The 23,712-nt window shown below is 39.7% G+C and overlaps 2 protein-coding genes across 2 annotated transcripts in view; one reads left to right on the top strand and one right to left on the bottom strand.

The window, feature by feature from the left end:
* The window catches only part of LOC131197995 (vomeronasal type-2 receptor 26-like), a 39,351-nt gene extending 23,900 nt beyond the window's left edge, over positions 1 to 15,451 (top strand). The window contains exons 4-10 of the mRNA XM_058182503.1: positions 6,855 to 7,031; positions 7,083 to 7,381; positions 9,231 to 9,516; positions 10,905 to 11,756; positions 13,593 to 13,820; positions 14,335 to 14,461; positions 14,553 to 15,451. Of these exons, the coding sequence (XP_058038486.1) occupies positions 6,855 to 7,031; positions 7,083 to 7,381; positions 9,231 to 9,516; positions 10,905 to 11,756; positions 13,593 to 13,820; positions 14,335 to 14,461; positions 14,553 to 15,451 (2,868 nt within the window). The remainder of the gene's footprint in view (positions 1 to 6,854; positions 7,032 to 7,082; positions 7,382 to 9,230; positions 9,517 to 10,904; positions 11,757 to 13,592; positions 13,821 to 14,334; positions 14,462 to 14,552) is intronic.
* A 3,313-nt stretch (positions 15,452 to 18,764) lies between these two features.
* Positions 18,765 to 23,283, bottom strand: LOC131197994 (vomeronasal type-2 receptor 26-like). The gene is made up of 2 exons (XM_058182502.1): positions 23,022 to 23,283; positions 18,765 to 19,666 (listed from the first exon to the last, which is right to left on the bottom strand). The coding sequence occupies exons 1-2, from the start codon at positions 23,281 to 23,283 to the stop codon at positions 18,765 to 18,767; spliced, it is 1,164 nt and encodes a 387-aa protein (XP_058038485.1).
* Positions 23,284 to 23,712: the final 429 nt, after the last annotated feature.

The raw sequence follows: 23,712 nt of genomic DNA, 5'->3' as shown, positions 1-23,712 counted from the left end.
TTTACTTTTCTAATATTTGGTATAGAATATTGTACCTTTACTTTGGCCTTCTGTGAATTATAGACTATGGTTTTCATGGTTTTGATATAAAAGCTGCAATACAGTGTATTACATTTCATCAGTTCATACCTGGAAATGGAAGCATAGCAAAGGGAGTATAGTCACAACAACCTGTTTTCACATGAGATCAAGGATGGGTTGCTGGCACTTGGAGGGGAGTGACTGAGGTTTGGCAGCGGATGAGGCAAAACTTTGATTGGGTCATACGATGTGAATGTCACTGAACAGGGCTGGTGTAAGTTTAAGTGTGGGTGAGGGGAAATGCAGGCTTTCAAATTTGGGGTTTCCCCAGATTTGCCAACATGATTTCTATAATAAATTCTTACTTTGATGGACATTGTCTCGGAGTTTTGAATTCCAATGAGGGTTTACTTGGAACACTGACAGATGGTTTGGGAAAATGCCAATAATTGTAGATATTTAATGAGTTATAATTTCACAACAAATACAACTAAAATAATGTCATGACATCACTTTTGCTTATCAATTCATTTCCATTATGTTAATTCTATTTTAACAGTATCACTCCAAGCATTTATTTCCCCTCTGTATCTTAAAACATTCTTCTTCATTTAATGATAGGCATTACATTTATCCTTGTGTAATGATTCTTGTGAAACAGGACACAGCAAGCCAAGAAAGAAGGAGAGTTGTTTTGCTGCTATGATTGCTGGCTGTGCCCAGAAGGGAAAATATCAAAGGAGAAAGGTAGGAAATTTCCAAATATAATGGGACTATGACATTGGGATACAACACTGTCTATAATCAACTGTATCAATTCCACTGTGTTCTTTTTTAGATATGGATGATTGCTCTCCATGTCCAGAAGATCAATATCCAAATCCCAAGAAAAATATGTGCATTCCAAAACAGATCACTTTTTTGTCCTATCAAGAACCTTTGGGGATCAATCTGTCTGTTCTTTTCCTTTGTTTTTATTTAATGACAACTTTGGTCATCATAGTATTCATGAAACACAAAGACACTTCCATCGTCAAAGCCAACAACCGAAATCTCACTTATATACTCCTACTTTCCCTTCTCTTCTCTTTCCTTTGTGTCTTTTTATTTGTTGGGAGACCGAATAAGATTGTGTGTCTCCTTCGACAACCAGCTTTTGGCCTCATCTTTTCTGTAGCAATTTCTTGTCTATTGGCCAAAACCTTTGTTGTGGTTCTAGCATTCATAGCCACCAAACCTGGTTCCAGACTGAGGAAATGGGTGGGTGGAAGAATGGTCAGCTACATTATTCTTTCCTGCTCCTTTGTTCAAATATGTGTTTGTGCTGTGTGGCTGATAATATCCCCACCATACCCAGATTTCGATGCACAGTCAATGTCTGAAGAAGTCATCCCGGAGTGCAATGAAGACTCAGTCATGTTCTGCTGTGTTTTGAGCTTTATGGGTTTTCTTGCTCTGGTTAGCTTCTCTGCTGCATTTCTAGCCAGGAAATTACCTGACAGTTTCAATGAAGCCAAATTCATCACCTTCAGCATGTTGGTCTTCTGTAGTGTTTGGCTGTGCTTTATTCCTTATCTAAGCACAAGGGGAAAATATATGTTGGCTGTGGAGATCTTCTCCATCATTTCCTCCAGTGCTGGCTTGTTGGTGTGCATCTTTCTTCCCAAGTGTTTTATCATTGTGATGAGACCTGAACTGAATAATAAACATCAGCTCATGAAGAGAAAGTTTTAATTTATATATGTATGTATGTATGTATGTATGTATGTATGTATTTGTAGGAGAATTTTCCAATTTTCAAGTCTGTAACCAGTTTACAATTTTATTTAGCTGAAATGAACTTGATTCCATACTTCAAAATGTGAGGTAAAAATAAAAAAATCTGAATGATGCAACAATTACTTTCATTCTTTTTAGATCTGTGTTTTATTTTATTGATTTTAATAAATCTATGGTTTATTTCATTTAATTGGGGATTCCAAATTGTCATTTGGTACCATCAAGGCCTCTATGGCAAACATTTTTCTGTCTTAAATTATTGAGTGGCCAATTCATACAAGAAGTGCCAGGCCTGTTTTTTGTTTTAGATAGTTGAGGTGTGATCTGGCATTGGAGGAAGATGCAAAGTGAGTCTGAGTGGACATGGGTTGAAAACCATATTAAGGAATACCTTGTGTTGAAATGGGTGGCAAAAAGTTAATATTTGTTCAGTTTTATTGCATTCACTGGCAGCCATCAGTAATTCTGGTTAGGACAGAACCAGTCTGTATTGGCTAAGGAGACACTTTGGTAAATCTATTGTGAAGATTATTCAGGCTATATGATGGACAAAGGTGCTCAGATACAGTTTGACATAGACTCTGATTGGGCAGAGCAATCAGAAGGGCCTAGAGCATGATTTGGGGGTATGATCTAAAATGAGAGTTACTAGTAAAATATTCCTTGAAGGGACTTGATCCTCCCACAAATGCTCAAACAAAACCTTGATTGGTGGACTACTCTTTTGGTCTCTTTGTTCACTAATATTAAAAACCCATTGCAAATCCCAAAGGAATTTGATCAATTCTATTCTAAGTGCCAAAAAATGCAACAAAACCAATCCAGCTCCAATCCAGCTAACAACTGTCCTATCAGCTGATTATGTGTATAGGTAATCCTTAACTTACAACAGTTCATTTAGAGAAGCAGGCAAATTCGACTTGCCAGGAGGTTCCAAAGGACCCAAGTCACCCTGGAGGGGTAATGGCAATTGAGGTTACACTCTGTGGATCACAAGGAGACTTAAACTTCCTTGTTTGACCTGGAGTTAGCTTTCAATCTGGCGGGAAGAAAAAGACAGCCATTGCGTGCCTGACCAAAGCTGTGAGTCAACCGATGAAGAAAGCATAAAAAATCTAAGGAACAGTGTGGTTGATCTGGATGAGATATTTCCAACTTCTGTTGAGGAAAGAGCCCCTTAAAGTTAACCTGGGTGAAAATGGGAGTCAAAGAGGAGAAAGTGGAATTGTCTTTCACCCCTTTTAGAAAAGTTTTTATAGTTGGCACTTCTTATCTTAAGATGTTTAAGGATATTTCAGTCAAATGTTGAAAATGCCATCAGATACGTGGTTCGTACTATTATATGTGGTGGACATGCTGAAAAGCCAAAAAAAAAAATAAGACAAAAATACATATATAGTTGGAAAAGAATGATAAAGCAACAAATTGATTTAAAACCAGGAATATTTTTGCTGGGATAATTATAATAAGGGGAATACATATTTGATCCTACATGTATTAACTGCAGCCAGAACTGTATTTGCACAACAATTGAAAAGTGAAGAGATCCCTACAGATGAACATGTGATTAAAAAAATATTAGAATGTGCAGAAATGAATAGATTAACACAAGCAATTAAGGAAATTGTCAGTGGAGGACACCCCTCAAAAATAAGATCCGGTGCCTTTTTTTGTGGCAAAAAAAAGGACCAGGTCCTATTTTTGGGGAAACACAGTAGAAGGTAAGGTCAATGGCAGGGGAGGGAAATCAACCCCGGACTTGCTGTGCTCAGCTAAAGGGCTGTCTTTTGGGATGGAAATAGTGAGGCTCAGCTGCCTTTCGGGACTGTTTCTTGGCTTCTGCAGGGCCTCTGGGTACCTGCCACCTGCATGCCCTCCCCTCTTCCTCAGGCCCTGCATCCAGCCCACAACCAGGGGATGCACCGCTTCTGGGATAGTCCAGTTGGTGAGTGAGTGAGCAGGCAGCCTTCGGGGAGAGCACCATGCTGGGGCACTGTGTGCCTGGACCAGGCACTTCCTCTCATGCCTCCCACCCATCTCTGCTTCTCTGAGGCTGAAAGAAAGCCATAAAAGTCTTCACCTGCACCAGTCTCAACACCAATTCAAGCATGTCCTCCATGGACTAATAAGAGACCGAGGATGGTGGCACCAAGGCAGCCCTTGCCTTCCACTGCTTCAGTTCAGAGCTGTAAGCTGTGTCCAGGAAGCACTGAAGTGGAGAGAAGCAGCCAGGGTCAACCCTAGCTTTGCTGTCCATTGCAGCTAGGAATCTCAAATAAGAATGAGACTTAATGTTGTGCTGTAACCAGCCCAGACACTAGATCGCCACACTATGAACTCCTCACCTCTCAAGAAGCCCAGCCGATGTCTCGCTCACCAATTGCTGAGGCACCTGGACTCCCAGCAATAGGAGGGGTCCTTCAGGCACTTAATGTGGCTGCCTCAAGCCCTTCCTCCATCACTGGGAGACCAGGCATTTCAGCAAGCAGCAAATGAGGGCCAGCCTCCTTGGCAGATGAGGACTTTGCAGGGAGCTGATCTAGTGCCTGGGCCAGCTACAACACAGACATTCATTCTCGGCCTTATTTGAGATTCCTAGCTGCAATGGACAGCAAAGCTAGGGTTGACCTTCCCCTGAATCGATCCAGCAGACAAAACAGGAAAAGGGGGCAGAGAGAAACAGTCCAGTTGCAAAGGTCCAGTTGCCTGGGTGGAGCTCCAGGTAGAGAGGCTTGCTTTGGCCTTGGGCTGGAGCAGCAAGGAGGTAACAGTGACAATATGAAGGGAAGCCATGTGACCGGAGGCCCGGCTGCTGCAACCTGCCAGAAAATCACCCTTTTTGGCACCACTGGCATGATGGCTCTGGCCACCCTGGTGCAAGCCCTGGAGGCAGTTGATGCAGGCAGGGGGCATCAGCCTGGGAGGCAGAACAAGTGAGACACTTGTGAAGGGGCACACTGTCCCCCCCAGCTTTGAAAGGACATGCTCAGGAAGCAGCTGCTTCCCATAGAAATGGTGCAATGGCTGACAATTTGTGGGGAGGGGCAGTACTGAAGGATCAGGGCCTTGTATTATGGCTGCTGCAATGAATATGAGAATCGCAGACAATCTTTTATTTATTTATTTATTTATTTATTTATTTATTTATTTATTATTTACATTTCTATACCGCCCTTCTCCGAAGACTCAGGGCGGTTTACAGCCAAGTTAAAAAGACATATACAAAAATTAAAACACAATATTTGAAATTTAAAAATCTGAAACCATAAGGCCGAATATTAAAATAACAAGAAATAAAACCACTCAATTAAAAATTACTCTTAGGCCAACCCTGCTCGTTGAAACAAAAAAGTCTTGAGCTCGAGCTTAAAGGCCCAGAGGTCGGGAAAAAGGCGTAGCCCCAGAGGCAGTTCGTTCCATAGGGTAGGTGCCCCAACAGAGAAGGCTCTTCCCCTGGGGGCCGCCAGCCGACATTGTTTAGCTGACGGCACCCCGAGGAGACCCTCCCTGTGGGAGCACACAGGTCGATGGGAGGCTATTGTCGGCAGTAGGCGGTCCCATAAGTAACCTGGTCCTATGCCATGGAGCGCTTTAAAGGTGATCACTAACACCTTGAATTGCACGCGGAAGACCACCGGCAACCAGTGCAGCTTGCGTAGGAGATGTATTATATGGAAGCTCCAAGACGCACCCTCTATGCCCCGCACAGCCACATTCTGTACCAGTTGAAGTCTCCCGGTGCTCTTCAAGGGGAGCCCCATGTAGAGAGCATTGCAGTAATCCAGGCGGGAGGTAACGAGGGCATGAGTGACCGTGCATAACGAATCCCGGTCCAGAAAGGGACGCAGTTGGCGGATCAGGCGAACCTGATAAAAAGCTCCCCTGGCAACGGCTGTCAAGTGTTCTTCCAATGACAGCCATGCATCCAGGAGAACGCCTAAGCTGCGAACCAACTCCCTGGGGGCCAGTGACTCACCCCCCACAGTCAGCGACGGAACTAGCTGACTGTACCGGGACGCCGGCATCCACAGCCACTCCGTCTTGGATGGGTTGAGTCGAAGTCTGTTCGTCCCCATCCAGACCCGAACAGCTTTAAGGCACCGGGACATCACATCGACGGCTTCGTTGGGGTGATCCGGGGTGGAAATGTACAGTTGAGTGTCATCAGCGTACAGCTGGCAACTCACCCCAAAACCACGGATTATCTCCCCCAACGGTTTCATATAGATGTTGAACAGGAGGGGTGAGAGAACCGACCCCTGCGGCACCCCACATGTGAGGTGCCTCGCAGTTGATCTCTGCCCCCCCACCAACACTGTCTGCAAGCGATTGGAGAGATAAGAGGAGAACCACCAAAAAATGGTGGCTCCCCAACCGCTGCAGCAAGATACCATGGTCGATGGTATCAAAAGCCGCTGACAGATCAAGTAGGACCAGGATAGAGGAACAACCCCTTTTGAGTGATAGTTAACAGCTCCAGCCCAATGAGCTTCGGGGCCCCTGTTGTCATAGCCAGCCCTTTGTTCATGACTTCTCTGTAAACACTCACCACACCTGTCAATTTACCAACTCCAGTTACTCCTCCAGTGAACATTGCACAGCCAGTCACTATCACTTCACCAATGAATCTCCCAACACCAATGACATTAGCTGGCCCTTTAATTATAGCCACGAGACCTGTGGAAAGTGTGCCTTTCCTTCCACAGGCATTGCCAACCACTCCACTGTGGTAAAAAGCAAACCTAGAGCAAAAATTTCATGCGGTATTGAAAAGAAGAATAGAAGAGGGGGCTGTGGTGTATTGTTTAATGGACCGCTAAATTGGCAAAATGGACTGCTAAATTGGCCATGCCCATCCAGTCACATGACCACCTAACCACACCCACCCAGCCGGTCATTAGCCAAATCAGACTATAGTCCAGCCCCCGAGGCACCTGTGACTTGGCCCCCTGTTTAAAAAGTTTGAGTATCCCTGACTGATATAAATGCTAACACCCATTGACATATTTATATAAACTCATATCTTGTTTTTCATTCTTTGTCTCCTAGCTTAGGTTTCCCTCCTTCCAGAGGCCCTGGCATCATCTTTACACAGGCAACTGTCTAACCATCATTATGGAATTAGGCAGTTTGTCTCTTCAAAATCTCGTGGGACACTATGGAAAAATGAGGAACTGACCCTGAAGGATATTATTAATATTCACCATGAAATTCACGCTCAAAAATCCTTTGTGAGTTGATTTGACAGTATGCTGCAATTTCTACTTTTGTCTGAAAAACAGCTGAAAAAGTCAGTCCAGTATGATCTCCTAGAAGGATCTTGTGGCTGCCATTTATACACAGAAAGAGGGCATTTATGGAAGCTGTTTGCAATCATCGAGTTGCTGTTAACAGTATTGCCTCAAGTGGTGTGCAAGGATCCTAGCCTTCAATGCCATCTTGATGAGCTTCCTCCTATTCATCACACCTATCATCAACCTGGAGATGTTAACATTGCTGGCATTATTTCTGTATGCTTGATATTTTCTGACCCCATTGATTTCAGTCAACATCCTTCTCAGGGACTTCAAGATGGGCTTATGTAAGTATATGATCAATTTATTTTCAAATTCTAGTTATTGCTCAAAATATTTTCCAGTAATTTTAAATAAACTGCCTAGGTATATTTATATCTAAACTTCAGCTTCCACATAAATTTGAAAAAAGGCCAAATTTCTATTTCAACAAATCATATGTAACAAACATTAAATGTAAACATTTTTCAGAGTTTCCCAAAACAACTCAAGAATCTTGGGAAAGTCTGAAAAATATGATCATAAAAGCCCAAACCAGCACAACACCAATGAGAAAGAAAAACAAGAAATCCAAGAAGAAAGCAGCATGGCTACACAAAGATCTCTCTGTTGTCTTTCAAATTGAAAGATAAAAAGGGCAAGTACAAAAAATGGAAAGAGGGAGACAAAACTAAGGCAGAATATCAGCAGAGAGCCAGAATCTGTAAAGACGAAGTCAGAAAAGCAAAGGCTCAGAATGAACAAAGACTTGACGCAAAAGTCAAACACAATAAAACAAGTTTCTTCCAACATAAATAACAAGAAAAAATCAAGGAAACTGTTGGTCCACTAAAGAGAGAGGATGGCTTCAAACAAGTCGATGGGAGATTGATAGGGGGAGCCCCAGCTATGCTAGTCACTGAACCAGTGAGATTGGAAATGGGAAGTAGGAAGCAACAGGCAACAGAGAAAGCAGAGTTACTTAACTCATTATTTGCATTGGTCTTCATGCAGAAAGAAACTATAGCCCAACCTACCAAAAACATAACTGTAAAAGACAGACTAGAAATAAAATTTTAAATAAGCAAAAAAAAAAAAAATAGTAAGAGAAGAACCGTCTAATTTTGATGAATACAAATCACTGGGATCTGACGGATTACATTCCAGAGTTCTAAAGGAGCTAGCAGATGTCATCTTAAAACCACTGTACCACATCTTTCAAAAATCCTGGAGCACTGGGGAACTACCAGAGGACTGGAAAAGAGCTGATGTGGTTCTCATCTTCAAAAAAAGGGGAAAAAACAGACCCAGGAAACTATAGATCAATAAGCCTAATATCAATACTTGGGAAGATATTGCAAAAGATAATAAAAAAACAGATCTACCGACATCTAGAAACAAGTAAAGTGATAACAACAGTCAGCATGGATTAGTTAAAAACAGATTATGCCCAACTAATCTTATTTCATTCTTCAACATCGTGACTAATTTAATAGACCAATGAAATACTGTGGACATAATATAAGTAGACTTCAGCAAAGCATTCGACAAAGTAGACCACAACCTACTTCTTGGTAAGCTAGGAAAAAGTGGGATAGAGAGCATCATCATCAGATGGATTCATAACTGGCCGACAAAAGTGACTTTTGCCCCATTTTACAATCTTTCTTGCTAATGTCCTTAAGTGAATCCCTGCAGTCATTACATTAGTGAAACTGACTTCTGCATTGGCTTTGTTGGTCAGTAGGTCACAAAAGGTGATCTAGTAATACTGCAACTGTCATAAATGTGAGTTAGTTGCTAAATTGACTTTGTAAAAATATACAAATAGAATGAGACTATTGCCTTATACACTGTAAGCCGCCCTGAGTCTTCGGAGAAGGGCGGGGTATAAATGTAAACAAAAAAAAAACACCAAAAAAAAGTGTCTGAATTTTGATCACATGGCCAGGGGGATGTTGCAAAGGTCATAAGTGTGAAAAACGATCATAAGTCACTTTTTCAGTGCTGTTGTAACTTTGAACAATCACTAAATGAACTGTTGTAAGTTAAGTACATTGCACTAAAACATATTCCGCAAAATATTGTACTGAAAGATCACAAGTCTCATAATGTGAACCAGAGTTTTCTTAATGTATTTTTTTTAATGTTTTACAGAATAGTTTTTCAGAATTACCAGCATATCCTGGCCTTAGCATTTTCTCTAAAAGATATCAATGAAAATCCTCAGATCCTACCAAACATCACGCTGGGCTTCCACATTTTTAACAGCAATTTTAGTCCCGGATGGACTTACTATGCCTCAATGTTGCTGCCTTTCACTCGGGGGAAATTCATTCCTAACTACAAGTGTGGGGTCCCCCAAAATTTGGCTGCAGTTATTGGGGCACCTGACATTGCTCTTCACATGGCAACTGTATTGTGCATCTACAAAGTTCCTCAGGTAAGATGTACTGAAGATATACATTATCATTCTGTCATATCTCTCCAGTTTTTTTGTCTCTAGATTCCTAGATATATATTTTTGCTTGATAGGATCAGCAGAGCTGCATGACTAATGAGTAATTCTGAACAGACAGTGGGGGTATTACTTCCAGGAAAAGATGATGCAAAACTATTCAACACCACTGACAATGCTGCTACTCTACAAAAAGACCTTGACAATGTGTCAGAATGGTCAAACAATTGGCAACTCCAAATCTCAATCAACAAATGTCTTACACAGCAGAATACAAAATACAAGTTGGACAGATACGACCTAACAGATAGAATAGAATAGAATAGAAAAGAAAAGAATAGAATAGAATAGAATTTTTTATTGGCCAAGTGTGATTGGAGTTCACACTTGGAATTTGTCTTGGTGCATATGCTCTCAGTGTACATAAAAGAAAAGATACGTTCATCAAGGTACAACATTTACAACACAATTGATGGTCAATATATCAATATAAATCATAAGTATTGCCAGCAACAAAGTTACACTCATACAGTCATAAGTAGAAAGAGATTGGTGATGACCCTTACTCTGTCAAAGACCTTGGAGTACTCATCTCAAATGATCTAAGTGCCAGAGCTCACTGTACAGCATTGTGAAAAAAGCATTAAGAGATTTTAACGTAAACTTGCATAGCTTCTTCTCTGGTAATATGGAACTCCAAACTAGTCATACAAAACTTTTGCCAGACCAATTCTTGAATATAGCTCATCTGTCTGGAACCCATACTGTATATCGAAATTTTGGGCTTAGACAACTTAGAACGTTGCCGTCTTCAGTCTGACCTAAGCGTAGTACATAAAATCATCTGCTACAATGTCCTACCAGCCAATGAATACTTCAGCTTCAACCAAAACAATACAAGAGCACACAACAGATACAAACTCATGGTAAACCAATCCAAACTAGACTGCAGAAAATATAGTTTCAGTAACAGAGTTGTCAAGGTCTGGAATGCACTGCCTGACTCTGTGGTTTCCTCCTTGAATCCCAAAATCTTTAACCTTAGACTGTCACCCTATTCTTAAGAGGTCTGTAAGGGGCATGCATAAGCGCACCAGCATGCCTACCATCCCTGTCCTAATGTTTTCTTTTATTTGCATCCTTTACATTTATTTATATCTGTCATAAAATACATAAAATAAAATAAATAAAAATAAAAAAGATATTTACTGATACCTTAAGAGTGACTTTGTGGTTGATATTCTTAAGTAAACACAACTAGTTGCATAATTTTCAATATATAAGAATAAGGATATCCAAAAAATCAAATAAATCTACACATTTCCAGAGGCTCACATAGACCTTTGAAATTGCATATGTTTATCTTTCTGTAGTTGACCTATGGCTTTGCTGAGGTCATGGATAAAAAGACGCAATCAATTTTCTTTCAACAAATGTTTCCGGATGAATCTCACGAAGATAAGGGTCTCCTGAAACTATTGTTGTATTTTAGATGGATCTGGATTGGAATTCTTGTGGTAAATGATGACAAAGGAGAGAGATTTGTACAAGAGGTGCTCCCCACATTTTCTGAACATGGCGTCTGCATTGAATTCATAGCAGAATTCCCAATCTTAGCTTTTTACAGTGATTTCACTAATATCATAGAAAAAGAACGACATATTTACCAAGTTCTCATGAAAAGCACAGCCAATGTGATAATCTTGTATGGTGAAAGTCGCTCCATGTCAATTCTGAGAAGCTTCCTCCAGTTTTCAGAAATGGAGGATATACCAAGAAAGACAAAAATCTTGATTACATCCACTCAGACAGATTATACTTCAATTTCCTTTGATAAATCTTTGGACATCCATTTCCTACATGGTGTTTTATCCTTTTCAGTTCACACAAAGGAGGTCCAAAACTTCCAGGATTTTTTTCAAAACCTAAATCCAAACAACAACCAACACGATCATTTTCGGAAAGATTTTTGGGAACAGGCATTCGATTGTATCTTCTCAAATTCAAAAACTGAGACATCTGAGAAGAAATGTACTGGACAGGAGAGGCTTGAGACCCTTCCCACATCTGTTTTTGAAACACGGATGAGTGGACAGAGTTACAATATTTACAATGCAGTCTATGCTGTGGCACATGCTTTGCAATCACTCTCTCTATCCAAATCCAGGGGGATAACAACAGTGAAAGAAGGAAGGAAATATTTCCACAATCATATGTGGTGGCAGGTAAGCCTGTTAGTGGAGTAACTACTATATCTGTAGTTGCAACATCTCTCCATAAGCTCTAACAAATAATATCCTCTAGGGCTTTTGACATTTGGTCTAAAGGTGAAATGCAGTAATGGCTTAACCAGCAGAAGTATTTATGCGTTCATATTAAAATGGCAAAAGTAATTCTACAAAATTATAGCCACTTGCCTTAGGATATACAGTGCTTCTATCCACGAAGTAAACTGCCACTAGGTCAGTCTCTAAGTAAAGAGTAGAAAATGATATTTTGCTTTAATATGATATACTGAAGCAGTTATTTCTTCTAGATGGGTTTTTATTGGCAGGGGGCGAAGGAATGTATGCATTTAGTCAGTTCTTTGATTGTTGAAAGTGCAATCCCACCCACAGTTTAGAGCTTTTCCTGATGAAGAACTTCCCAAGGAAACCATGAGTGGACTATGAAGAACTGATAATAATAATTGCATCCAGTTTTAATCACCACAATATACAAAATGATGGTGAGGCTCTAGAAAAAGTGCAGAACAAGATTAGGGGACTGGAGTCTAAAACGTATATTTTAAAACAGTTGCAGGAATTGGATATGCCTAGTTTAATGAAAAGAAGGATTGGGGTGATAGTAGTGTTCTAACATGTAAGGAGCTGCCATCTAATGTGTAAGGAGCTGACAACCTAGTCTCCAAACCAAGAAGAAGCAATGGATGGAAACTGATCAAGGAGATAACCAATCTAGAAATAAGGAGAACTTTCCTGACAGAAAAAATGATCACTAGTACAACTTACTCCAGAACAACTTTATCTAGAAGTTGCGAGGACTCCAACACTGGAGGATTTTAAGAAGAAATTGCACAACCATTTGTCTGAAAAGGTGGATGGTTTCCTGTTGGGGCGGGGGGGTTGCCCTAGAAGACCTTCCAACTCTTATTCTGTTATTTTATTTTGTTATTGTGAATTGCTTATTTAATAAAGATTCAGGATGCTAGAAGTTCTCTTTCCATCAGTTGTGGATGGAAAATCCATCAAAGGATTTTCATCTTTTCACAGATCATTTCTACACAAAGGTATTCCCAACAACAATGCATAGTTTCTAACAAGAGAAGAAAGAAAATAGCCTTTAATGTTTTCAGGGACATAGTTCTAAAAGAAACAGGTGAGGGAAGAAAAGTATTTTTAAATCTCAGGGCTTTAATAAAATTGGACCAGTTTTAATTATGGACCAATCTTTTGTATTTTGAGCCTACCTTTTGTCACACATATGTACTCACATGAGATGAAAGGATCATAGTATTCAAAATGCACATCTAAGCCATCAAATCTAGCCTTTGCTTTAGGATATGTTGGTTCAGTCTCTTTTTGAACACATTTCAGCAATCATCCATTTCTACTGCTAAACATCTTTAAATTATAAGTTATTTCTTTAGATAGAATATTATATTCTAAAATTATTTTCTGTATGAATTTTAGATTTTATTTTCTACTGTCCATTTTACAGATAGTCCTTATTTAGTGATGGAAATTGGGGCTGAATATCCATTGCTAAGTGATGCAATTATACAGTGCGGTGTCACTTGTCTAGGCCACCATAAACTCATGTATCTTATGATCATTACTGTCTCTTTTGAAAAGTAACATACATATAGTAAATGTAAGGACATTACATTTTGTCTTACTATTCTCTTGCTTTTGTACTTATGGATTTTAACTGCATTGTTATAACAATTGTTATAACAATTATAACATTGTTATAACAATAACTCATTGTTATGTTTTGAACATATATTTCTGCCTCCTTTTGTCTTTCTTTGTGTCTCTTTGATTATCTCTGTATTTCAGGTTCATTCTTTTCTGAGAAGTGTCAGATTCAACAACAGTGTTGGTGAAAAGATCTCCTTTGATACAAATGGAGAATTCATTGGTGGATTTGATATAATCAATTGGATCACATTCCCAAACCAGTCCTTTCTTAGGGTCAAAGTTGGAGTGATAGATCCCACAGCTCCACCAGAGAAGTTCTTCAATATTTCTGTAGATTCCATCACGTGGCCAGTAGGCTTTAATCAGGTTAGCTGTTTATATCTAAATTGGTCTGTCTTCATTCATATAATATAAAATATATATTGATGAGTGTTCCAGAGCATCATCTCTGAACTAACCTAAGAACAAATGTCCTCCAGAAGGAAAAAAATATCTATAAGAACGTTTACTTTTCTAATACTTGGTATAGAATATTGTACCATTTACTTTGTGCCCTCTGCCCTCTGTGATTTATAGACTATGGTTTTGATGTAAAAGTTGCAATACAGTATATTACATTTCTTCAGTTCATAATTAAGAAGTTGAGGAAACTAACTGACCAGCACTAAAAATGACTTTGGAAAAAGGAGATGATGGTTTTGCAAAATACCAATAATTGTAGATATTTAATGAATTATAATTTCACAACAAATAAATGATGTCATCATATCAGTTTTGCTTATCAGTTCATTTCTTTTATGTTAATTCTACTTTAACGGTATCACTCCACGCATGTATTTCCCCTCTGTATCTTAAAACATTCTTTTTCATTCAATGATAGGCGTTACCTTTATCTTTGTGTAATGATCCTTGTGAGACAGGACACAGCAAGGCCAAGAAAGAAGGAGAGTCATTTTGCTGCTATGATTGCTGGCTGTGCCCAGAAGGAAAAATATCAAAAGAGAAAGGTAGGAAATTTCCAAATATAATGGGACTATGACATTGGGATACAACACTGTCTATAATCAACTGTATCAATTCCACTATGTTCTCTTTTAGATATGGATGACTGCTCTCCATGTCCTGTAGATAAATATCCAAATCCCAGGAAAAATATGTGCATTCCAAAACAGATCACTTTTTTATCCTATGAAGAACCTTTGGGGATCAGTCTGTCTGTTCTTTCCCTTTGTTTTTCTTTAATGACAACTTTGGTCATCATAGTATTCATGAAACACAAAGACACTCCCATCGTCAAAGCCAACAACCGAAATCTCACTTATATACTCCTACTTTCCCTTCTCCTCTCTTTCCTTTGTATCTTTTTATTTGTTGGGAGACCGAATAAGATTGTGTGTCTTTTTCGACAACCAGCTTTTGGCCTCATCTTTTCTGTAGCAATTTCTTGTGTATTGGCCAAAACCTTTGTTGTAGTTCTAGCATTCATGGCCACCAAACCTGGTTCCAAACTGAGGAAATGGGTGGGTGGAAGAATGGTCAGCTACATTATTTTTCCCTGCTCCTTTGTTCAAATATGTGTTTGTGCTGTGTGGCTGATAACATCCCCACCATATCCAGATTTTGATGCGCAGTCAATGTCTGAAGAAGTCATCCTGGAATGCAAAGAAGACTCAGTCATGTTCTGCTGTGTTTTGGGCTTTATGGGTTTTCTTGCTCTCGTTAGTTTTTCTGCTGCTTTTCTAGCTAGGAAGTTACCTAACAGCTTCAATGAAGCCAAATTCATCACCTTCAGCATGTTGGTCTTCTGCAGTGTTTGGTTGTGTTTTATTCCAACCTATCTAAGCACAAGGGGAAAATATATGTTGGCTGTGGAGATCTTCTCCGTGATCTCCTCCAGTGCTGGTTTATTGGTGTGTATTTTTCTTCCCAAGTGTTTTATCATTGTGATGAGACCTGAACTGAACAATAAACATCAGCTGATGAAAAGAAAGTTTTAATTTTTAAAAAATGTATAGGTATTTCTAGGAGAATTTTCCAATTTTGAAGTCTGTGACCAGTTTACAATTTTATTTAGCTGAAATGGACTTGCTTCTGTACTTCAAAATGGGAGGCAAAATTGAACAATCTGAAATGATGCAACTATTTCTACACTCTTTTTAGATCTATGCTTAATTTTATTTATTTTTAATAAATCTATGATTTGTTTTCTTAATTTAGCATTTTCAGTTGTCATTTGTTACCCTTGAATAGCAAACATTTTTCTGCCTTAAATTATTGAGTGGCGAAATCATATGAGAAGTGATAGTTTATGCCTGTTTTTTGTTTTAGGTGGTTAAGGTGTAATTTGGCATTGGAGGAAGATGCAAAGTGAGCCTGATGTGACATGGCTTAAAAACCATATTAGGGAATATCTTGTATGGATATGGGTGACAAAATTTTAATATTTATTCACTTTTATTGCATTCACTGGCAGCCATCTAGCAATTCTTGTTAGAACAAAACCAGTCAATATTGGCTAAGAAGGGCACTTTGGATATCTCTTCTGAAGATTATTTAGGCTATATGATGGACAAACTTGCTCAGATTCACTCTGATGTGGAGTCTGATTGGGCAAAGTAATCAGAAGAGCCTAGAGCCGTGATGGCAAACCTATGGCATGTGTGTCACAGGTGGCACGCAGTGCCCTCTCTGTGGGCATGCGAGCCGTCACCCCAGTTCAGCTCCATCATGCATGCATATGCACCTCCCACTGGCCAGCTGGTTATTGGGTCTCTGCTGGACATGTGCAGGGGGCAAGGGGTATGCAGGGGGCACACACATGCACGGGGGGAAGGGGGCATGCATGGGGTCCACAAGCGCATTGAATTTTGGGGGTTCTGGCATGCATGCACTTTGGGCACTCAGTCCAGAAAAGGTTAGCCATCACTGGCCTAGAACATGATTTGGGGGTGAGATCTGAGATCTGGTAAAGCCTAAGTAATGTCTTGCTGTGCTCATGGAATAGGTCTACTTTGCAGAATGCATTGGTTCTTGGTTTGTTTCAAGACATGATTAAAGGTGTTTGTTGTTATCTACAAGGAGCCACATGACTTGTCTTCACTCACATCTATCCAGGTGATTCGTTTCTGAAGATTTGGGGAAATAAACGCTCTGGCAGACAGCCCTTTTGCTGTGAAACAGCTGCCTGCTGGTAGAATTTCATCTCAACGCAGAGCTGAAAATCTTTGGCTGGGTGTTTAGTTTCTCTGTCCACTTATTAATCAGGGGGATTGCTTAATGACAGCAATCAGGAATGCCAGAATTGCAATAATTGAAAAAGGAGCCATTTGGATGTCTAGCTTAATGATACTAACCTTTACCCTGCTTTGTTCAGTGATCGAAATTCTGCTCTCAGTTGTAGTTATACATTGACAATTACCAATATAATATAATATAATATAATATAATATAATATAATATAATATAATATAATATAATATAATATAATATAATATAATATAATATAATATAATATAATATAATATAATATAATATAATATAATATAATATAATATAATATAATATAATATAATATAATATAATATAATATAATATAATATAATATAATATAATATAATATAATATAATATAATATAATATAATATAATATAATATAATATAATATAATATAATATAATATAATATAATATAATATAATAATGGAACAATGGGGAAATATATAGTTGAATGAATTAAAATTTTCATTTTTAGTCCTCCAGATAATGTTTAGAAAATGATGTATTGTTAGAAATTATCACCAGAGAAATTTGTCAAAGTTGTGTAAAGTCCTTTATTTTTTGCTGGAAATGTGAAAAACATGAATGGTCATTTTATTATGTATGGTAGACATGTAAAAAAGCCAAAGTATTTTGAATACAAATAAATAATTCAGAATATTGGGAAGACTGATATACAATTGAGACCAGATAAATTTCTTTTAGGATAAATGCATAGATAACTAGAGAAAAAAGCCACGGAACTTTATTTTTATATATGAAAATTGCAGCAAGATTACTATATGCTCAAAACTGAAAATCTTTGGGTCAGTTCCAGCACGCCTGGTGGCCTGGGGCTGCCATTCCAGCAGGGGAGACTGCAACTGACTGATCCAAATGCCGCCCACCATCTGGGACTAACTTTCCGCCATCCATTTGGCCTCCAAATAGAACGATGGAGCTGCAGCAGCATTAACAGCTGAGAGGCGGCAAGGGCAGCAATGGCAGCAAACAGCTGAGCGGTGACAAGGACAGCAATGGTGGTAAACAGCTGAGGTGGCTGCGACAATGAGACCAACTGGGCAGCAACCGCCTGCTCAACGGACAGTTCTGGGGTCATGTGGGGGCAGAATTGCCCTTGTGATAGGGCAGAGAGGAAGGAAGCATTTAAAAGGTGATGGGGAGCACTGGGCAGTTAACCCTGATTAGAATTCATTGTTTTGCTGAAGCACTCCTTGTTGGTCAGTTCATGCCATAGCAGAGATAAAACTCTACAAACCAGTACTGTGTTTGGTGGTTTTTCATTCTGACTTTCTGGAACCTGACACTTTGATCATACCCACAAAAGAGTTATGATTGGTAAAGATGAAAGAACTTGTTGGCTAAAATAATTTTAATTTAGAATAGTAAAGAAAAAAAACTACTGTGTTTTGTCTGGAAAACCCTTAAGATTTTTGCATACACTGGAAAAATTCACTTAAGATTTGTGATTTCACTGATTAGGAAAAAACTGGATAATAGAAAAGAGTATGCTTTCTTTGGTACTTATAGAGTAAGGTATAATTTTGTTATTACTGGAAGCAAAGGAAATCGGAAATCGGAAGCTTGTTCTTTCTACTGAATTTCTTTCTCTTCTTTCTTTCTGCACTTTTTGCTTTTCTAAAATAATTTATAAAATGTGCAATACTCAGCAAAAAGAGGGCTTATTGATAAATATCATCAAACATACCAATGGAGTTTATACTTGCACTGCATTCATGTATTACCCTTAATGTCTAAAAACTGCCTTACCACAGCAGTCAAAGATTCAAGAATAAAATTAAATTAGCAAAGGCAAAATGTGACCCTTCTGCCAAATCTCACTTTAAACCCAGTGGGTCTGAAATAATTTGATTCAGTTTGACTCTTGCACATGTTTACAGATGATAAATCTGAATTTACTGAATAAAGAGTTTTGGAAAGTTGTATCTAACCACCATTCACTTTACGAATTAAAGATCTTTCACCTCACCTCACAATGCTAATCCTATGTTGCAAATTGACAAAAGTCAATTGCTCATGTATTTCTCTTTATTAGATTATCCCTTTTATTCAGATCAGGCCTTACAATAATGATGTAGCATTTGGGGAAAAAGACACAGGCTAGCAGCCCAGCACTGGAGGCCAAGAGGGAGAAGATCTCCACAGCCACTGTGTATTTCCCTTTGGTACTCACATAAGCAGGAATAAAGGATAACCAGACACTGCAAAAAACCAGCATACTAAAGGTAATAGACTTGGTTTCCTGGAAAGTGTCTGGTAACTTCCTAGCTAGGAAAGCTGCAATAAAACTGACCATAGCCAGGATGCCCATAAAGGATAAGACACTATAAAACATGACAACATATCCTTCATTGCATTCCACAACAATTTCAGAAATGAAGGAGTGCATATCAACATCTACGAAAGGAGGTGAGGTTGCTAGCCACACAGTACAAAGAAGGGTTTGAATGAGGGAGCAGGAGAGAACAATGGAAAGGGCCAGTCTTTTCCCAACCCATGTCCTCATTTTTGATCCTGGCTTGGTGGCCATGAAAGCAAGAACCACAGTGATGGTTTTGGCCAATATACAGGAAACAGCCACTGAGAAAATGATCCCAAAAGCAGTCTGTCGAAGGAGACAGGTCACCGTCATGGGTCTGCCAATGAAAAGTAGAGGACAAAGGAAGGACAGGAGGAGAGAGATGAGGAGGGTGTAGGAGAGGCTGCGGTTGTTGGCCTTAATGATTGGAGTGTTGTGGTACTTCAGGAATACTCCTAGTATAGAAATTGTAGTAAAAGAAAGGATAATGGCCACTGTCATCAAGCTGCTTCCTAGTGTTTCTTCATAAGAAAGATATGTTCTATATTTGAGAAGGCAAATGTTCTGCTTATTGTTTGGATATTGACCTTCTGGGCACTGGAAGCATTGGTCCATATCTGGAAGAGCAAATAAAAGTTTAATGGTTAGGAGACCATTAGTCTGAGAATGAGAATATATTTCGGAAATGTATGTAAAACCAAATGTTAAAGCAGAGAATTGGAGTTGGTGTGCAAATATAAATCATTAAAATATTAAAGGCATTGCCTCTTTTTCTGAATTTGTGCTTGGCTGGAAATAATTGACCAATGTCTGTTTGACGTGTAGCCCTTGGTATATGTCTGTAGTTTGTCCTGAGTTTCAAGCTGCTAAAAATGTGCTTGTAAAACAAATATGAGTTATATGCACTGCTTAGCCATTTCTACCTGTTGTACTCATTAACTGAGAATCATGGATCAATAGAATAGAATAGAATAGAATAGAATTTTTTTTTATTGGCCAAGTGTGATTGGACACACAAGGAATTTGTCTTGGTGCATATCTGGATTACTGCAATGCTCTCTACATGGGGCTCCCCTTGAAGGGCATCCGGAGGCTGCAGTTAGTCCAGAATGCGGCTGCGCGGGTGATAGATGGAGCCCCCCGTGGCTCCCGTATAACACCCATCCTGCGCAGGCTGCACTGGCTACCTGTGGCTTTCCGGGTGCGCTTCAAGGTTTTGGTGACCACCTTTAAAGCGCTCCATGGCATTGTGCCGGGTTACTTACGGGACCGCCTACTGCTACCGAATATCTCTCACCGACCCGTGCGCTCTCACAGAGAGGGTCTCCTCAGGGTGCCGTCGGCGCGGCAATGTCGTCTGGCGACACCCAGGGGAAGGGCCTTCTCTGTGGGGGCCCCCACCCTCTGGAATGAACTACCCCCCGGACTTCGTCAGCTCTCGGACCTCCGGACCTTCCGCCGCGGGCTTAAAACGTATTTATTTAATTGTGCAGGGCTGAGCTAGATTTTAAATTATTGGTTTTAAATTGGGTTTTATTTGATATTTTAATTCTAAATTTACGGGCTTTTTAGAATCAGTTTTTTAATTGTTTTATATTGTATTTATATGTCTTTTAAATGCCTGTACACCGCCCTGAGTCCTTCGGGAGATAGGGCGGTATATAAATTTGAATAAATAAAAATGAATAAATAAATATGCTCTCAGTGTACATAAAAGAAAAGATACGTTCATCAAGGTACAACATTTACAACACAATTGATGGTCAATATATCAATATAAATCATAAGGATTGCCAGCAACAAAGTTACAGTCATACAGTCATAAGTGGAAAGAGATTGGTGATGGGAACGATGAAACAATTAATAGTAGTGCAGATTTAGTAAATAGTCTGACAGTGTGGGGGAATTATTTGTTTAGCAGAGTGATGGTCTTCGGGAAAAAACTGTTCTTGTGTAGTGCTCTATAGCATCGTTTTGAGGGTAGGAGTTGAAACAGTTTATGTCCTGGATGTGAGGGATCTGTAAATATTTTCACGGCCCTCTTCTTGATTCGTGCAGTATACAGGTCCTCAATGGAAAGCAGGTTGGTAGCAATTATTTTTTCCTGCAGTTCTAATGATCCTCTGAAGTCTGTGTCTTTCTTGTTGGGTTGCAGAACTGAACCAGACAGTTATAGAGTTACAAATGACAGACTCAATAATTCCTCTGTAGAACTGAATCAGCAGCTCCTTGGGCAGTTTGAGCTTACTGAGTTGGCGCAGAAAGAACATTCTTTGTTGTCCTTTTTTAATGATGTTTTTGATGTTAGCTGTCCATTTTAGATCTTGCAATATGATAGAACCTAGAAATTTAAAGGTTTCTACTGTTGATACTGTGTTGTCTAGTATTGTGAGAGGTGGAAGTATGGAAGGGTTTCTCCTAAAGTCAAGAAGCAAGAATACACCCAACCTAAGCCATTCCAGGCTTGGTGTCTCCCAGTGATGAACCAACTTCCCCACTTCCCTATCTCCTCTCCTTTATGCCCTTTTGGCTATATCCTGAATCCTATCCCGTTCCTGAGCAGGAATACTCATTCATGTTCTAGCAAGTGCCAGCATTTGTTCACTCCTCAGTTGCCTTCTCTTTTAGTACCCAGCAATGACCATTCTCCTTTACACCCCTTCTCTCCCAGTTCTGCAGGTAACCCTTTCTTCTTCTGTGCTCCTTTTATCCTGCTTTGTGCATCTGATGCCTTTCAAAGGCACATGTAGCAAAGCAAGCATTCCAAAGTAAGATGCAGTGTCTTTTAAAGGTCTTTTGATCAAGGAGGTTGATGAAGACAGTGCAGTTTTACAAAAGGTTCAGGGAACCGCATATTCATCAGGGAAGCTGGGAAAGGAAATACAGCCCGGAATCTCTGCTTCAGCAACAGTTGATGCAAGGGTGGGCTGCTGGGGTTTGGGAGAACCTTAGCTAAGATTCTGTGCAGTTCGGAGAACCCCCAAATCCTACTCTTTGCTGGCCCCCTCAACCCCACCCACCCTTCCCAGGGGTCCCTGGTCTGTTTTGGAGGCAGTTAAGTGCAGGTTGTGCAGAGGTTCAGGGAGGGTGAAAAACAGGCCTACTGGAAGTTCCAGAAGGCCAGAAACAGGCCTATTTTTGGCCCCCAGATGCCCCCAGATGGCCCAAATGGGGAGTACATTTTCACCCTTCCAGATGATCAAGGAAAGCATCTGAAGCCCAGGGAGGGAAAACCCCCCCCCACACACACACCGTGGTGCAGGAGGCCGACTAGGCCACACCCACCATGGCCACATCCACCCAGAAACTGGGCAGAGATCCCCTTGCTAAAATTTTGAAGCCCACCCCTGTGTAGATGGTCACAAAGGAGAAAGGTCAGTGTAGGGAACTGGGAGAGAATGAGTAGAGAAGGAGAAGGGTCGTTGTAGGGAAAAATTGAATTCAGAAAAAGTTCGAGACTTCAAAGATGCTTCAATGGGGAAGTTATTCAGTATTCCCTTCATCACTATTTTCATCAACTTTTACCTGATAATAAACCACAATAAAGAAAGAAATAATTGATAAACAAAAACTTTGGCTCATATACTCCACTATTTCCAACAGAAATGCAGTACACAGGGCCTCTGTAGCTCAGGCTGCTAATGCAGTCTGTTATTAACAGCAGCTGCCTGCAATTACTGCAGGTTCTAGTCCCACCAGGCCCAAGGTTGACTCAGCCTTCCATCCTTTATAAGGTAGGTAAAATGAGGACCCAGATTGTTGGGGGCAATAAGTTGACTTTGTATTTAAATATACAAATAGAATGAAGACTATTGCTAACATAGTGTAAGCCGCCCTGAGTCTTCGGAGAAGGGCGGGATATAAATGCAAAAAAAACCAAAACTAAGTTATGAAAAGTTGTACACATTTAGGAAATTGAGTAATGTATTGAAATGATAGACAACATCCAGAGTCTTCCATAACATCTCTTACCTGTCTGGTTTGTGATCTTTCCCTGCGGACATGGAATGCAATCATAGCAGCAAAATGGTTCTCCTTCTTTTGGGGTCTTTCTGTAACCTAAAGGGCAATTATCATTACACAGGGAAACAGGTAATATCTGCCCATGAAGAAGATAAAATGTATTAATATATTTCAAAATAATATTCATTAATTGCAACATGTTGACATGGAGGTGCTCATGGAAGTTTTGCAATAAGGCCAAGAGGAAGATGGACTCCTTCTTACTCCACATATCGACCAGGGGTGGGTTTCTACCAGTTTGCCCTAGTTCGGGAGAACCGGTAGCGGTGGTGGTGGGAACCACCCAGACATCATCAAAAATATTCTGTGCATATGCAGAAGCACTGCACACTCACAAAGTGTACACGCCCGCACACTACTGATAGCAAACTGGTAGCACTAGGATTTGAAACCCGCCACTGATATCGACTGCATGTTTCAGCTGTTATAGGTAATGCTCCTGTGAGATCACCTACAATATAAACTTAATGACACACATTTTATTATTGTTAGAGTAACTTTTGGGTCTTACATCTGCCTTGGATTCTGCAGCAAACCAAAACTAATGTCATACTGGCCAGAGTCAGTAAAACAATATAATTAACCCGATTAATACTATTGATTTGTAAAAATAGAAAAGGATCTCAAAAGTATGATTTAC

This window comes from Ahaetulla prasina, chromosome 4, assembly GCF_028640845.1.
Source record: "Ahaetulla prasina isolate Xishuangbanna chromosome 4, ASM2864084v1, whole genome shotgun sequence".
Taxonomy (NCBI): Eukaryota; Metazoa; Chordata; class Lepidosauria; order Squamata; family Colubridae; genus Ahaetulla; species Ahaetulla prasina.
Note: the sequence above shows the minus strand (reverse complement) of the source record. Positions and strands in the feature narration are given on the sequence as shown.

What these genes read in the sequence shown, in the direction of transcription:
- LOC131197994 (XM_058182502.1), bottom strand. Translation starts at nt 23,283, where the DNA reads ATGTGGAGTAAGAAGGAGTCCATCTTCCTCTTGGCCTTATTGCAAAAC. An exon ending in AAAGATCACAAACCAGACAG is followed by an intron (nt 19,667 to 23,021) that starts GTAAGAGATGTT and finishes TTGCTCTTCCAG; the next exon opens with ATATGGACCAATGCTTCCAG.